The 15,509-nt window shown below is 46.8% G+C and overlaps 1 protein-coding gene across 2 annotated transcripts in view; it reads left to right on the top strand.

Annotated features, from left to right (window-relative positions):
- Positions 1-1,570: 1,570 nt before the first annotated feature.
- noc2l (NOC2-like nucleolar associated transcriptional repressor) overlaps positions 1,571-15,509 on the top strand; it is a 157,034-nt gene continuing 143,095 nt past the window's right edge. Inside the window, exons 1-5 of one of the 2 annotated variants that reach the window (XM_073032302.1) lie at positions 1,571-1,669; positions 5,541-5,720; positions 7,439-7,619; positions 10,990-11,112; positions 12,496-12,616. In XM_073032302.1, the coding sequence (XP_072888403.1) occupies positions 1,650-1,669; positions 5,541-5,720; positions 7,439-7,619; positions 10,990-11,112; positions 12,496-12,616 (625 nt within the window). In that variant the 5' untranslated portion in view covers positions 1,571-1,649. Of the gene's footprint in view, positions 1,670-5,540; positions 5,721-7,435; positions 7,620-10,989; positions 11,113-12,495; positions 12,617-15,509 lie in introns of both variants that reach the window. The other variant, XM_073032301.1, reaches the window with a different exon arrangement.

Raw genomic sequence — 15,509 nt, 5'->3', positions numbered from 1 at the left:
ACAGTGATGAAATGCTTTGCGAGGTTGGTCATGACTAGACTGAACTCCTGCCTCAGCAAGGACCTGGACCCACTGCAATTTGTCTATCGCCACAATAGGTCAATGGCAGATGCAATCTCAATGGCTCTTCACACGGCTTTAGACCATCTGAACAACACAACCACCTACGTCAGGATGCTGTTCATCGACAATAGCTCAGCATTTAATACCATCATTCCCACAATCCTGATTGAGAAGTTGCAGAACCTGGGCTTCTGTACCTCCCTCTGCAATTGGATCCTTGACTTCCGAACCGGAAGACCACAATCTGTGTGGATTGGTGATAACATATCCTCCTCACTGACAATTAACACTGGCGCACCTCGGGGGTGTGTGCTTAGCCCACTGCTCTACTCTCCATACCCATGACTGTGTGGCTAGGCATAGCTCAAATACCATCTATAAATTTACTGACAATACATCCATTGTTGGTAGAATCTCAGTTGGTGATGAGAGGGCTCCAACTGGTGGAGTGGTGCCACAGCAACAACCTAGCACTCAAAATCAGCAAGATGATAGAGCTGATTATGGACTTCAGGAAGAGTAAGATGAAGGAACACACTCCAATCCTCACAGAGGGATCAGAAGCGGAGAGAGTGAGCAGCTTCAAGTTCCTGGGTGTCAAGATCTTTGAGGATCTAACCTGGTCCTAATTTATCGATGTAGTTATAAAGAAGGCAAGACAGCGGCTATACTTTATTAGGAATTTGAAGAGATTTGGCATGTCAACAAATACACTCAAAAACTTCTATGGATGTACCAGAGAGAGCATTCTGACAGGCTGCAACACTGTCTGGTATGGGGGGGGGGGGGGGGTGGTCTTCTTCACAGGACCGAAAAAAGCTGCAGAGGGTTGTAAATCTAGTCAGCTCCATCTTGAGTACTAACCTATAAAGTACCGAGGACATCTTCAGGGAGCGGTGTCTCAAAAAGGCAGCGTCCGCCCAGGGCATGACCTTTTCTCACTGTTACCATCAGGTAGGAGGTACAGAAGCCTGAAGGCACACACTCAGTGATTCAGGAACAGCTTCTTCCCCTCTGCCATCCGATTCCTAAATGGACATTGAATCTTCTGTCACTACCTCACTTTTTTCATATACAGTACTTCTGTTTTCGCACGTGTTTAAAATCTATTCAATATATGTATACTGTAATTGATTTAAGAATATTACTTTTTCTCTCCTAGATTATGTATTGCATTGAACTGCTGTTGTTAAGTTGACAAATTTAACCTGGTTAACCTGGTGCAACCTGGTTCTGATACACACAGATTACCTCCGGCGGCCAGGATGGAAAGCGACTCCGGAGGGAGGCAGCCCGGGCGAGTGACGTGTGAGGGAGAGACGATGTGTGGAACGGGGTGGGGGAAAGAGGAAAGTAACATAAGAACAAAAAGTAAAAACAAAGAAACAGGGAGGCACACAGAGCAGTGCCTGTGTGTAAGAGAATTTCTAGGTGGGATACTCTGACTGCTCCTGTCTCTGCCCAGTCGCCTCCTCTCCCCGCCTGTTCATGTCTACCTTCCCCCCCCCCCTTTGCGCGGTTGGGCCCACCCCGGCCGGTCGGGGGCGGGGCCAGGCCTGGTCACTCAGTATCCGCACGGTAGCAGCATGGCGCCGGGGAGTAAGCGGTGAGTGTGGGTGCCGGTGACCGGGTCCTCTCCCCCGGGGAGCAGCCAGTTCCTCCGTCCCCCCGCTGGGTGACTCCCCGGCCGGCCGGGCCGCTCGCTGTGGGAGAGGGAGGGGGGTTTGCGGGAGCAGCGTGGTTGCTGGGACCCGGAGGTTCGGGTGTACCGGGATTGGGAGGCGAGTCTCGGGGGGATTCCCGAGACCGGGAGGCCGGTGGAACGTGAGACGGGGGGGGAGCGTCCCGGAACTGAGTGTCGGGGTGGGGGCGGGAGCGTCCCGGGACTGGGTGTCGGGGTGGGGGGGGCGTCCCGGGACTGGGTGTCGGGGTGGGGGGGGGCGGGAGCGGGAGCGTCCCGGGACTGGGTGTCGGGGGTGGGGGGTGGGAGCGTCCCGGGACTGGGTGTCGGGGTGGGGGCGGGAGCGTCCCGGGACTGGGTGTCGGGGTGGGGGTGGGGGGCGGGAGCGTCCCGGGACTGGGTGTCGGGGTGGAGGGGGGGGGGGGAGGAAGCGTCCCGCGACTGGGTGTCGGGGGTGGGGTGGGGGTGGGAACGTCCCGGGACTGGGTGTCGGGGTGGGGGGGGGGGGTGGGAGCGTCCCGGGTCTGGGTGTCGGGGTGGGGGGGGGGGTGGGAGCGTCCCGGGACTGGGTGTCGGGGTGGAGGGTGGGAGCGTCCCGGGTCTGGGTGTCGGGGTGGGCGTCCCGGGACTAGGTGGGGGGGGGGAGTGTTACGAGACTGGGTGTCGGTGGGGGCTCGGGACACGTTGTTTCTGTTGGACATTATCATCTAGCGTGTGTTGTGTGTTACATACACACGTGTACCCGCACATATTGACACTGTTCCTCGCATTTCTTGCTTGGCTTCGTGCCTCTTTCTCTCCGCTCCTGTCACACACAATGTATGTGTTATGCGTGGTTCTATGTACATTCCAATGAAGATGAGGTGATGAACTTGATTGCTTCATTGAAGAGTGGAAGGAGGTTGTTGCATTGAATTTCCAGCACGGGCTTCCTGGGCCGAGTGGCCTGCTTAGGACAGAGTTTCTGGAGAATCAGAGCTTCTCAGTTTTGCTCCATGGTTTGTGTGGTTATCGGAGTCACTCTCTGTCTCAAGTGACTGATTTCAGCCCGGTGTGGTGGGAGTGAAGCCTGTTTGAAGGCTCCATTTCAGTGACCCCATTGGTTCAGTGTGAGGCAAATGTGAGGTTCCTGATATTATTATTTGTGTCGATGACCAACACAGTCCAAGGATGTTCTGGGGGCATCTCCCAAGTGTCACCAACATAGCTTGCCCACAACTCACTAACCCTAACCCTTACGTCACTGGACTGTGGGAGGAAACCAGAGCACCTGGAGGAGACCCATGCAGTCATAGGGAGAACGTACAAAGATAGCGGCAGGAATTGAACCCCAATCTCAAATGCAGTAAAGCGTTGTCCTAGCCCTACGCTACAGTGCTAGTGTGCTGAAGAACATCAATGGTGGTTAAAACAAGCTGGTAATTTCATGCATGTAGTGAATAGTTGCTCTTGAATCTTGAGTTGTGACTTGGCATAATGGTTGCTAAATGTCTGTCCTTGAATAGTCAGGCAGCACAGAGACAGGCCCTCCTGTCCATAGAGTCCACGTCAGCTATTGAGTCCCCATTTACACGAATCCCATTTCAAACTCCCCGCCCTCCCATCTACTCCCCCTGGATTCTGCACTCATCTCCACATGTGGGGCAATTTACCTGCCAACCCAGAATCAGGTTTAATATTACTGATGTAAGTTGCCTTGCAGCACCAGTACAGTGCGATACATTATTTTATTAGTGATAGTGTGGAGTAGGCCCGTCTGGCCCTACAAGCTGCACCACCTCAGCAACTGCACAATTTCAATTTAACCCTTACCTTATCATGGGACGATTTACAATGACCAGTTAACCTACGCGGTGTGTCTTTGGACTGGGGGAGAAACTGGAGCATCCGGAGGAAGCCCACACGTTCCATGGGGAGAACATTACTGGGTGTCCTTGTAGAATGGTGCCAAAATTGAAATCCAAACTCCAGAAAGCCCCAGGCTCATGCCCCAGTGTCATGCTAGCTGCTACGTTACTGTGGTAACCAAAGTTACGTCCGTTGAATGGCAACACTATGTTCAATATTAAATAAGTAGTGCAGAAATACTGAGGTAGTGTTCATGGGTTTGTTGTCCAGTCAGAAATCTGACGGCAGAGGGGAAAAAGCTGTTCCTGAAACATTGAGTGTGTGCCTTCAGGCTCCTGTATCTCCTGGTATACAGGAGATAGGTATGCAATGAGAAGAGGGCATGTCCTGGGTTATGGGGGTCCTTAATGACGGATGCCGCCTTTTTGAGGCATTGCTTTTTGAAGGTGTCCCCATTGGTGGGGGGAGGATTGTGTCCGTGATGGAGCTGGCTGAGTTTACAACTCTGTGCAGGACATGTTCGGGATGTGGCAGGATTGGTAGAGTGGACAGACCACATTTTTCTCCCTGGGCTGCAATGGCCAGTAGCTGAGGATGTTGTTTAAAGTGAGCGAAGGGAAGTTTGGAGGGATGTTAGAGGTAGGTTTTATTCACATAGTGAGCAGTGGGTGTCTGGAATCCACTGTAGGTGGTGGTAGTAGGGGCACCACTGTAAGGGGCATTTAAGAGGCTCTTAGATAGGCGCATAGATGAAAGAAAAATGGAGAGCTATTTAGGAGGGAAGGATTAGATTGTTCTTCAAGTAGGTTCACCACACACAGCTCCAGTCTGCTAATTAAATTTGCTGACGACTCTACACTGGTTGGCCTAATCTCAAGTAATAATGAGGCAACCTACAGAGAAGAGGTCATCACCCTGACACAGTGGCGTCAAGAAAACAACTTCTCCCTCACTGTCACAAAAACAAAGGAGCTGGTTGTGGACTACAGGAGGAATGGAGACGGGCTAGCCCCCTTGACATCAATAGATCTGGGGCTGAGAGGGTAAACAGTTTAAAGGTCCTCAGCATAAACATCACCGAGGATCTCACGTGGTCTGTACATACTGGCTGTGTGGTGAAAAAGGCACAACAGCGCCTCTTTCACCTCAGATAGTTGAAGTTTGGTATGGGCCCCCAAATCCTAAGACCTTTCTATAGGGGCACAATTTGTACCTCCCTCAATTGCAGGACCCTGCTGAGAGTGGTGTGGACAGCCCAGTGCATCTGTAGATGTGAACTTCCCACTATTTACAAAGACAGGTGTGTACAAAATGGAGGATTATGGGCTTTGTAGGAGGGAAGAGTTGGATTGATCAGAGTAGGTTTTCAAGATCAGCACAATATTGTGGGCCAAAGGGCCTTATTTGTATAGTACCATGGGGGGAAGTTCATGTAGTCATGGAGAACATGCAAATTCCACACAGTACCTGCGGTCAGGATCAAATTTGGGCCCATGATACTGTGAGGCAGATGATCTACTCTGCGCTGTGCCCACAGAGATTCACAGAGCACTACAGCACGGAAATGGGTCTTTGTGTCCATGCCAAACTGTCTCATTGATCAGCACCTGAACCGTGCCCCTCCAATCTGTGTATCTATCCAAACTTCTCTTTAGTGTTACAATTGAACCTGTATCCATCACTTCCACTGGAAGCTCGTTACATACTCGCAACACTTTCTGAGTCAAAAAAATTCTCCTCCTCATGTTCCTCTTAAATATTTCACCTTTCACTGTTAACCTATGACCTGTAGTCCTTGGCTCCTCCAACCTGAAGGGGGAAAAAAACCTGCTTCCCTCTATACTCATAATTTTGTATCCCTCTATTTAATTTCTTCTCTGCTCCAGGGAATAAAGTCCGAACCTGTTCAGCCTCTCACTGCTTTTTTGTGGCCCGTCTTGTTTTGCAGGAAGCTTGCTTCGCTGAGTGTTGATGAGTTCCTCAGCTCTGCCTTCGATTCGGCTGGAGAAAGCGACTCGGATGATGAGGATCTGGGGGCTGGGAGTGGGAAGCCGGGCAGCGGCCGGACGATGAAGGCTGGAAAGGGCAAGAAAACCCCACAACCTAAAGCACAGGAAGAAGAAGAAAGGTGGGACCTGCTGGTGACACTTGTATTGATTTATTGAGATACAGCACGGAACAGGCCCTTCGAGCTGTGCTGCCCAGCAATCCCCAATGTAATCCAAGCCCAGTCATGGGACAGTTTACAATGACCAAGTAACCTACCAACCGGTACGTTTTTGGACTGTGGAAGGAAACCAATGAGGTCATGGGGAAAACGTACGAGCGCCTTAAAGGCAGCAGTGGGAATTGAACCCTGGTTGCCTCTAATGCTGACCACCTCATTACCGTGTAGCCCCTACTATGCTACCATGCCACCCTTTGGGTAGTAATGGTGGGGTACTCGCCTTAATGAGCAGGATGAAGAAGTCAGCTAGTGAACTCTTAATAAATGTACACCACTTCAGTAGCACAACCTGTTTCACACCTCTCAGATTCATTTATTTAATCAGGTGTACATCAATACATGCAATGAAATGTGTCATTTGTGTTATCAATGAGTACAAACGAGGATGTTCTGGGGGCAGCCCGCAAGTGTCACCCCACATTCTAGCGCCAGTGTAGCGTGCCCACGATGCTCGGCAGAACAAAACGAGCAACAATAACAATAAAACAAATTAATTGACAGCAAAACCGGCCTTTTCCATCATCCCTCCCACCAAGCAAGCCACACTTCCCAGCCTGGACTAGCAGATACCGGATCCTGCCTTGCCGACGTGAACCATTGTCACTTCACTTGCACTGGCAGCTCGTTCTACACTTGTGACCCTCTGAGTGAAGGAAGTTATTTATTGAGATACAGTGCAGAATTGGCCTTTCCAGCCATTTGAGCCGTGCTACCCAGCAATGGCCCTATTTAATCTGAGCCTAATCATGGGACAGTTTACAGTGATTAATTAACCTACCAATTAATTCGTCTTTGGACTGTGGGAGGAAACTGGAGCACCCAGTGGAAACCCTCTTGGTCATGGGGAGGACATACAAACTGCTTACTGGCAGCGGTGGGAATTGAACCCTGGTCACCGGTACTGCAAAGTGTTGTGCTGACCACTGCGCTACTGTGCCACCCCATTAGCAACTTTACAAAGTACATTCATTACCGAGTAATGTGCCTGTGATGGGTTCAAAGTGATGGCTCTTTAAGTACAACATTTTTTTTTACAAGAGTGTGGAATTTCTGTTTAGAGTCAGAATCATATAATGTGGAAACTGGCCCTTTGGCCCATCATACGGGAGTCCCATTTTCCCCATATGGCATGGGAACAGGCCCTTCAGCCCATCTAGCCTATGCCTATTGCGGGTACCATACTAAGAAAAAGAAGAAGAAAGAATTACCTGTGTATGGCCCACATCCCTCTAAATCGTTCCTATCCACGTAGCTGTTCAAATTTATTTATATATTTTAATTTAGTGATACAGCACAGAACAGACTCTTCCAGACCCTCGAGCTGCACCTATTTAAGCCAAATCACAGGACAATTTACAGTGACTAATTAACCTGTTAGCCAGTATGTTTTTGGACTGTGGGAGGAAAACAGAGCACCCAAAGGGAGCCCGTGCAGTCACAGGAAGGAATGTGCAAATTTGCTTGCGGAGGACACCGGAATTGAACTCTGAATTCTGATGTCCATAGCTGAAATAGCGTAGTGCTGACCGCTATACCATCGTGGTGCCCCATCCGTTAAATTTTAAAGATTGTCATTGTTTCAAAAATAAAAGTGAGTTTTATTTCTCCCCCTCCAGCAGCAGAGGGAAGCCAAAGGGAGCAGCGCAGGAGCACAAGGAGCAGCTCTCACGGCTAAAGGAGAGGGATCCTGAGTTCTTCAAATTCCTGGAGGAGAACGATAAGAAGCTGCTGAACTTCGATGACAGTGACAGTTCGGACGATGACGAGAACCAGCTGCACACTTTGCCAGAGGAGCTGGAGGTCAGCTGCTTTGGGTTTCATTGTAATGCCCAGATCTTTGGGAAAGAGTGTGATCGACAATCCTCACTACCTCAACCCAGCCATGATTAAACTAGAGCAGTTGTTCAATTAGACTAATGGATAAGGGATATAGATTGAACGTAGGACCAGAGGGTACAGCCTCAGAATAGAAGGATGTCCCTTTAGAACAGAGATGAGGAGGAATTTCTGTTGCCAGAGGGTGGTGAATCTGAAATCCATTTCTACGTTCGGCTGTGGAGGCCAAGACACTGGGTATACTTAAGGCTGCAGTTGAAAGGGACCTTGATTAGAAAGAGTTGGGAAAAGGAGAAGAGAGAGCGGGATGCACCAGAGAGATGGTCTGTAATGATCAATAAACCAATGGTTTGGAATCAAATGACCTTGCCTGGTGTCTCAGGGCTGGGTGTATCTGCACCGTGCAATCCCCCCACCCCTGGCAGACCTCTGCCATCTGTCCCACACCCCTCCTGCGGCACTCCACCCTTTCTATTCCCAACATCCTTCGCTCCTGCCAGATTTTCAAACTCAACTCTCCACTACATGGTGACAAATACAGAACTGTGCAAAAGTCTTAGGAACCATATATATACAAATAAAAATGTGCCTAAGACTTTTGTATAGGACTGTCACTTCACTACAAGAAGAATGTGGATACTGTAGAGAGAGTGCAGAGGAGATTTGCAAGGATGTTGCCTGGATTGCAGAGCGTGACTTATGAGAATAGGTAGAGTGAACTTAGCCTTTTCTCCTTGGAGCGACAGAGGATGAGAGATGACCTGATAGAGGTGAGAAAGATGATGAGAGACATTGATCACATGGATAGCAAGAGGCTTTTCCCCAGGGCTGAAATGGCTAACTTGGGGGGGGGGGGGGGCATAGTTTTATGGCACTTGGAAGTAGGTACAGAGGGATGTCAGAGTTAAGTTTTTCTACACAGAGTGGTGGGTGTGTGGAATGCACTGCCTGCGACGATGGTGGAGGTGGATACATTAGGGTCTTTTAAGAGACTCCTGGACAGGTACATGGAGTGGGCTATGCGGTAGGGTAGTTCTAGGCAGTTTCTAGATTAGGTTGCATGGTTGGCACAACACTGTGGGCCGAAGGGCCTGTAATGTGCTGTAGATTTCTATATTCTATGAAGGAAGTCTTGGTCAGAATGCTGAAAAGCAGGACTTCCTGGTTAGTAATCTCTGGATTGTTGCCTGTGCAACGCTCCAGTGAGGGTAAGAATCGGATCTGACTTCTCTCCATCCTTTCCAGTCCTGATGAAGGGTCTCGGCCCGAAACGTCGATTGTTTATTCTTTTTCCATGAATACTGCCGGACCTGTTGAGTTCCTCCAGCATTTTGTGTCTATTGCTGTGGATTTCCAGCATCGCGTAAGAATAGGATGATTTGGTAGATGAATGTGTGGAGCATGGTTTCAGATTTCTGGATCATTGGGATCTGTCTGGGGAAGGTATGACAAAATGGACAGGTTACACCTGAACTCGAGGGGGCAGGTTGGCTAGAGTCGTTTGGGAGGGTTTACTAATTTGGCAGGGGGATGGGAACCAGAGTGATAGAGCCAAGGTTGGGCAGTTGGTTTACAAACAGGCAGCGTGTACTGAGACTGCTAGCATGGAGAGGCTGATGATAGGGCAGAGTTACAGGCAATGGGATGAGTTGTAAAAGGGGACAGATTCAAAAAGAGTAATGAATACTGGACTGAAGGTGGTATATTTGAATGCACTCAGTATATGGAATGAAGTAGACAAACTTGTAGCACAATTACAGATTGGCATGTATGAAGTTGTGGGCAATACTGATTCATGGCTAAAAGAAGATTATGGGTAGGAGTTTAATGTCCAAGGATACACATTGTATCGAAAGGACAGGCAGGTAGGCAAAGGGAGAGGCGTGGCTCTGTTGGTAAAAAGTGAAATCACATCATTAGAAAGAGATGACATAGGATCGGAAGGTATAGAATCATTGTGAATAGAGCTAGAAACTGCAAAGGGGAAAAGACCCTGATGGGAGTTGTATACAAACCCCAAAACAGCAGTAAAGATGTGGTCTACAGATTACAATGGGAGATAGAAAATGCTTGCCAAAAGGGCAATGTTACAATAGTCTTGGCGGATTTCGATATGCAGGTAGATTGGGAAAATCAGGTTATTGCTGGATTCCAAGTGAGGGGAGCGTCGCGTGGTTGAATGAACTCAGCAAGTCAGGCAGCATCCGTTAAAATGAGCAGTCAACTTTTCAGGTCTCGGCCCGAAACGTTGACTGCTTATTTCAGCGGATGCTGCCCAACCTGCTGAGTTCCTCCAGCTTGTTTGTACGTGTTGATTTGACCACAGCATCTGCAGTGTACTTTGTGTTTATCATGTGGTTGAGCCCACTAGGGGAGTGGCTATTCTGGATTGAGTATTGTGCAATAGACCGGAATGGATTAGAGAGTCTAAGGTAAAGGAATCCTCAGGGATCAATGATCATAATATGATAGAATTCACCCTGCAGTTTGGAAAAAGAGAAGCTAAAGTCAGATGTACAGTACTTATAAAAAGAATTCTCTCCCCCCCCCCCCCCCCCCCCCCAGCAGTTTTCATGTTTTATTGACTTTGAAGGAGTGCAACTGTTGTTACCAGGGAGAAGCTGCTTGGGAAGCTGAAATGTCTGAAGGTAGACAAGTCACCTGGACTAACTCCAGGGTTCTGAAAGAGGTGGCTGAAAAGATTGTGGAGGCATTAGTAATGGTTTTTCAAGAATCAGTTGATTCTGGCATGGCTTTGGAGGACCGGAAAATTGCAAATGTCACTTCTCTCTTCAAGAAGGGAGAGAGGTGGAAGGAAGGAAATTATAGGCCAGTTAATCTGACCTCTGTTGGGAGGATATCAGTGTCGACTTACATGTATATAGTTTTGGGGTGCTTGGAGGTACATGATAAAATAGGCCATAATCAGCATGGTTTTCTTAAGGGAGAGTCTTGCCTGACAAATCTGTTGGAATTCTTTGAAGAAATAACAAATAGGATAGACAAGAGAATTGGTGGATATTATGCACTTGGATTTTCAGAAGGCCTTTGACAAGGTGCCACAAATAAGGCTGCTTAACAAGTTAAGAGCCTATGATATTACAGGAGATATTCCAGCATGGATGGAGCATTGGCTGATTAGCAGGAGGCAAAGAGTGGGAATAAAGGGAGCCTTTTCTGATTAGCTGCCGGTGATGAGAGGTGTTTAAGGGGAATCCTCTGCCCTACCATGTCAGCTGTAATGAGATGGATCACTCACAGGGGATGTGCTGATTGTTGGACGGCAAATGGAATCTACAAGTCAAATATAAGTAAATGTTTAAAAACCTTGCAGGAAGCAAGTGATGAAGAGGAGGAGGAGGAGGAAGAGAAAGAACCAGCCCCAAAAAGCAATAAAACCAGAGACTTAAAACCGGTCACCATTCGAATGATTGAAACCTGGAGAGAGGCAGCAGAGGTGAGTTCTATTTGCACTGAGAAAATTCCTGTGAGCTTTTGCTCTATTAGTCTCTTCTGTTTAATACACATCCCTCTGTTTCATTCAGGTTTATGTGTGGTACTGAATATAGTCCTGTGCAAAAGACTTAGGTGGGAAGGGGGCCAAGAAAGGGGAATCATGGTTGGGAGAAGGGGGAGGGAGAGGGAAGCACCAGAGAGACATTCTGCAATGATCAATAAACCAGTTGTTCAGAATCAACTGAGGTTGTGCCCTCTTGTCCTCGACTCCCCCACTATAGGAAGTGTCCTCTCCGTGTCCGCTCTCTCTAGGCCTTTCACTATTCAATGGGTTTCAAAGAGATTTCCCCTCATTCTTCTGAAATCCAGTGAGTACAGGCCCAGAGCCATCAAATGCTCATACGTTAACCATTTATTCCTGGTCTGAATCCTTTCCTATGCCAGCAACTCCTTTCTTAGATAATTGCCCGAAACTACTCTCAATATTCCAGCCGTCATCTTATCAAAGCTTTATAGAGCCTCAACATCACATGCTTGTACATACATACGTGCGCGCACGCATGCACAGTCACTGTTCAAGTCTTGGTATTACATTGAATGACGATAATCCTTCATGAAACTAATTACTGCCTTTTCATGGATGTTGGATCTATCATTGCATCCTCATACAGCCATTGAACACTCCTCATACAGTTCTCCGTATTGCTGAACAACTACTGCACCCTCTCCAAAGCCTGCACATTATTCCTATGGTGCGGCAAACAGAACTTCACACTGTACTCCATATATTGCCTAACCAAAGTGTTACCCAACTGCAAGGTGACTAGGCAACTTTTATCCATCACTATGCCTCGCTTTTAAGAGGCTTCATTAACCAGCTAACCTTAAGCATACCTGCCCATGTCATCGCCTATTGACTGGACTCTGCCAACTCACACTTCTTCCCCAATCACGTTTTCTTTACTTGTGCCTCAGGAGAACAACTTGGCCCCTCTTCTAAAGTTTGAACAAAGAACTTCCTTTTTTTTATAATAGAGAAACTGGGCTCCACAGTGATGTAGTGATTAGCGCAATGCTGTTGCTGTATGGGGTGTTGGAGTTTGTAGTTTAAATTCCAATGTCATCTGTAAGGAGTTTGTATGCTCTCCCTGTGGAATGCATGGGTTTTCTCCGTGTGCTCCAGTTTCCTCCCACAATTCAAACTGGTCACTAAACTGTCCTGTGATTAGGCTAGGATTAAACAGAGCCACAACCACACTGAGTTCCGATGCTGGTGACAGACAATGCTGTTCAGTGCTGTAGCTGCTTCTCTAATTGACAGGTCCAACAAAGTTCATAGTTTACTTCCAGTTACTAAAACTGCACCTAATCTCTCCTGCTGCAGGACAAGTTAACGCTAAGGCTGTTCCATGAAATAGTTATGGCGTTTCGAGCGGCAGTCTCAACAACCAAAGGGGAAGTTGACAGTGGTCAACATGGGAAGTACAAAGTAGAAGACAGTTCTGGTAAGTGAATGGAGAGATAAAATGCAACAAGATGAATATGTGTGAAACTCTGCTTACGCACTCAATGCCACTACATTAGGTACACCTGTACACTTGTCAATAATGCAAATATCTAATCAGCCAATCATGTGGCAGCAATTCAGTGTGTAAAAGCATGTATACACGGTCAAGAGATTCATTTGCTAATACCATACATCAGAATGGGGAAGAAATGTGATCTAAGACTTTCACCATTGTTGGTGCTAGACGGTGTGTTTTGATTATCTGAGAAGCTACTGATTTCCGGGCAATTTCACACACAAGAGTCTCTGGAGTTTACAAAGAATGGTGTGAAAAACAAAACATCCAGTGAGTGGCAGTTCTGTGGGTGAAAATGCCTTGTTAATGAGAGAGGTCAGAGGAGAATGGCCAGACTGGTTCAAGCTGACAGTAACTCGGATAACCACACATTACAACAGTGATGTGCAGAAGAGCATCTCTGAATGCACAACACATCAAACCTTGAAGAGGATGGGCTACAGAGCAGAAGACCATGAACATACACCCGGAGGTCACTTTATTAGGTACAGGAAATATTCTGCTTTGAGTTGCTGCCACAGGATTGGCTGATTAGATATTTGCAATAATGAGCAGGTATACCTAATAAAGTGGCCACTGAGTGTAGATGGGTTTATAATAGTTAGCATGGAGATGTGGGGCCAATGGGTTGTTTCTGTGTTGTATAATTTGAAGACATTAATGAGCTAGATGATTTTCATTAGTATCCAATAGCTTCATGATCAGTTACAAATGCCATATTTTTACTGCCAATTTATTTAATTAAGTGAATTTAAATTCTCCACCTACACTGAAGCTATCTCATTTTTTACACCATTCTATGTAAACTCTATAGAGGCTGTTATTGTTATGCATGAAAATCCCAGAAGATCAGCGGTTTCTGAGATATTCAAACCACCCCATCTGGCACCAGCAATTATTCCACAATCAAGGTCACTTAGATCACGTTTCTTCCCCCATTCTGGTGTTTTGTCCAAACAACAACTGAACCTCTTGACCATGTCTGCATGTTTTTATGCATTGAGTTGTTGCCACATGATTGGCTGATTAGATATTTGCATTAACAAACAGATATACAGGTGTACCTAATAAAGTAGCCACAGAGTTTAAGGTAGTGATCATTTTTTGAACTAACCAATAGACCTGCTTTGATACTGTTATGAATTTGTTTCTAGCTTTGAGGCAATCCTTCAAAGTTCTTCCAAAATCAAAGTAAATTGATTGTCAAATTGTGTTTATGTCATCATGTACTACTGAGATTTATTTTCCTGCAATTACAGGAAAATTAAAAGAGAACAAAATTAATTTATGAAAAGCTATGTGTAAGTAAAGATGGACAAATTGCCAATATGCAAAAGAAAACAAATTTTGTGCAAATAAAAACAAAATAATTGAGAACGTGAGTTGTAGAGTCATTGAGAGTGTCCATAGGTTGTGGAGTCAGTTTAGTGTTGAGGTAAGTGAAGTTGTCCTTGCTGGTTCAGGAGCCTGATGGCTGTAGGGTAATTAGTATTCCTGAACCTGATAGTCTGGGTCCTGAGGCTCCATTTTACCGGCTGCCCTATCCCCAAACAAACAAGTTGACACTAGTTATATATGGCAATCTTTTGTGGACAGCTGAGTATTAATGCGTTTCTAGGTTGATAAAGCAGGAGCAAGTAGAATGAGTTAACATAATCAATGAGGTCTGCTCTTTCATTCAACGCCACCTGAATTGACTTTGATCTTTTATGATTTCTCAGACAAAGATGACCTGCAGAGCTTAATTTAAATAGATTAATATTGATAATTCACTGTTTCTTTGGAAACAAAGGGGCATGATTTAAATGTACTCGGCAGCGTTTGTGTGTTTCTTGTATAATTCTTAACATTAATTCAACTCTGGTTTCTTCTGAGTGCTCCAGTTTCCTCCCACTGTCCAAACACATAACGGTTGGTTAATTACTTACTTTGGCCCTTGTCTCCTAAGCGGAGCAGAGGCCATTGCTGACCTCCTGTCTTCATCATCTTCTGAAGTTGATAGTATAGTTGGAGTCCATCACTGCTTCTGCAGTCCACTCTGCGGAGGATTGGCTTATACAGCTTCACCAGAGCCCTGTAGGCCAACCTCCCCTGCTTCCAACTCTCACGATGAGGACGTAGGGTTGGGCTTTGAGTGCCGCATCTCCACAATGCCACCCCACAATATGTTCTCTACTTCATAATGTTGTCCTCTCCTTTGACGGAACAGGGTGCGCCCTTCCCTTCATTGCTTCTTAATTAACTTGCCTTGAGTTGATGTGACACAAATACATTTAATTTTAAACAACAAAACAACAGCAGAGTAAGCCCCCCACCACCACCCACCCACTCACTCGCACAGATAGGCCCCTTCCACATCTGCAAGTCCACTGGAGGTTGGAGATGTCAGGCCTCTGGCTCCCTCCGTGGGCTTGCAGGCTCACAGGCCCAGGCTTCAGCCACTGGGCCCCGCAGACTGTGCAGTTTCCCTCCCACAGTTCATGCACTTGCCCCACCATATCCTGCTGAACAAGTGTCCAAAGTGTTTTTGGTGCAAGGTTAGTCATTTTGGAGGAGGAAGCAGGAGACTGTCAATAGGATCAGTCACTTGAATAAAGTTCCTTTCCAATAATCTGCATCATCCTGTCTACCCCCATTCACTGTTAATTTAAATATTTATTCATTTTATTTAGAGCGAAATAGGCCCTAACTGCTCAACAACCCACCTATATAACCCTAACCCAATCACAGGACAATGCACAATGACCAATTCAGGTATTAACCAGTACGTCTTTGGACTGTGAGAGGAAACCAGATCACCCGGAGGAAACCCGTG

Source organism: Hemitrygon akajei, chromosome 29, assembly GCF_048418815.1.
Source record: "Hemitrygon akajei chromosome 29, sHemAka1.3, whole genome shotgun sequence".
Lineage (NCBI taxonomy): Eukaryota > Metazoa > Chordata > Chondrichthyes > Myliobatiformes > Dasyatidae > Hemitrygon > Hemitrygon akajei.
The sequence above is the reverse complement of the archived record's forward strand: the minus strand, read 5'-3'. Positions and strand labels throughout refer to the sequence as shown.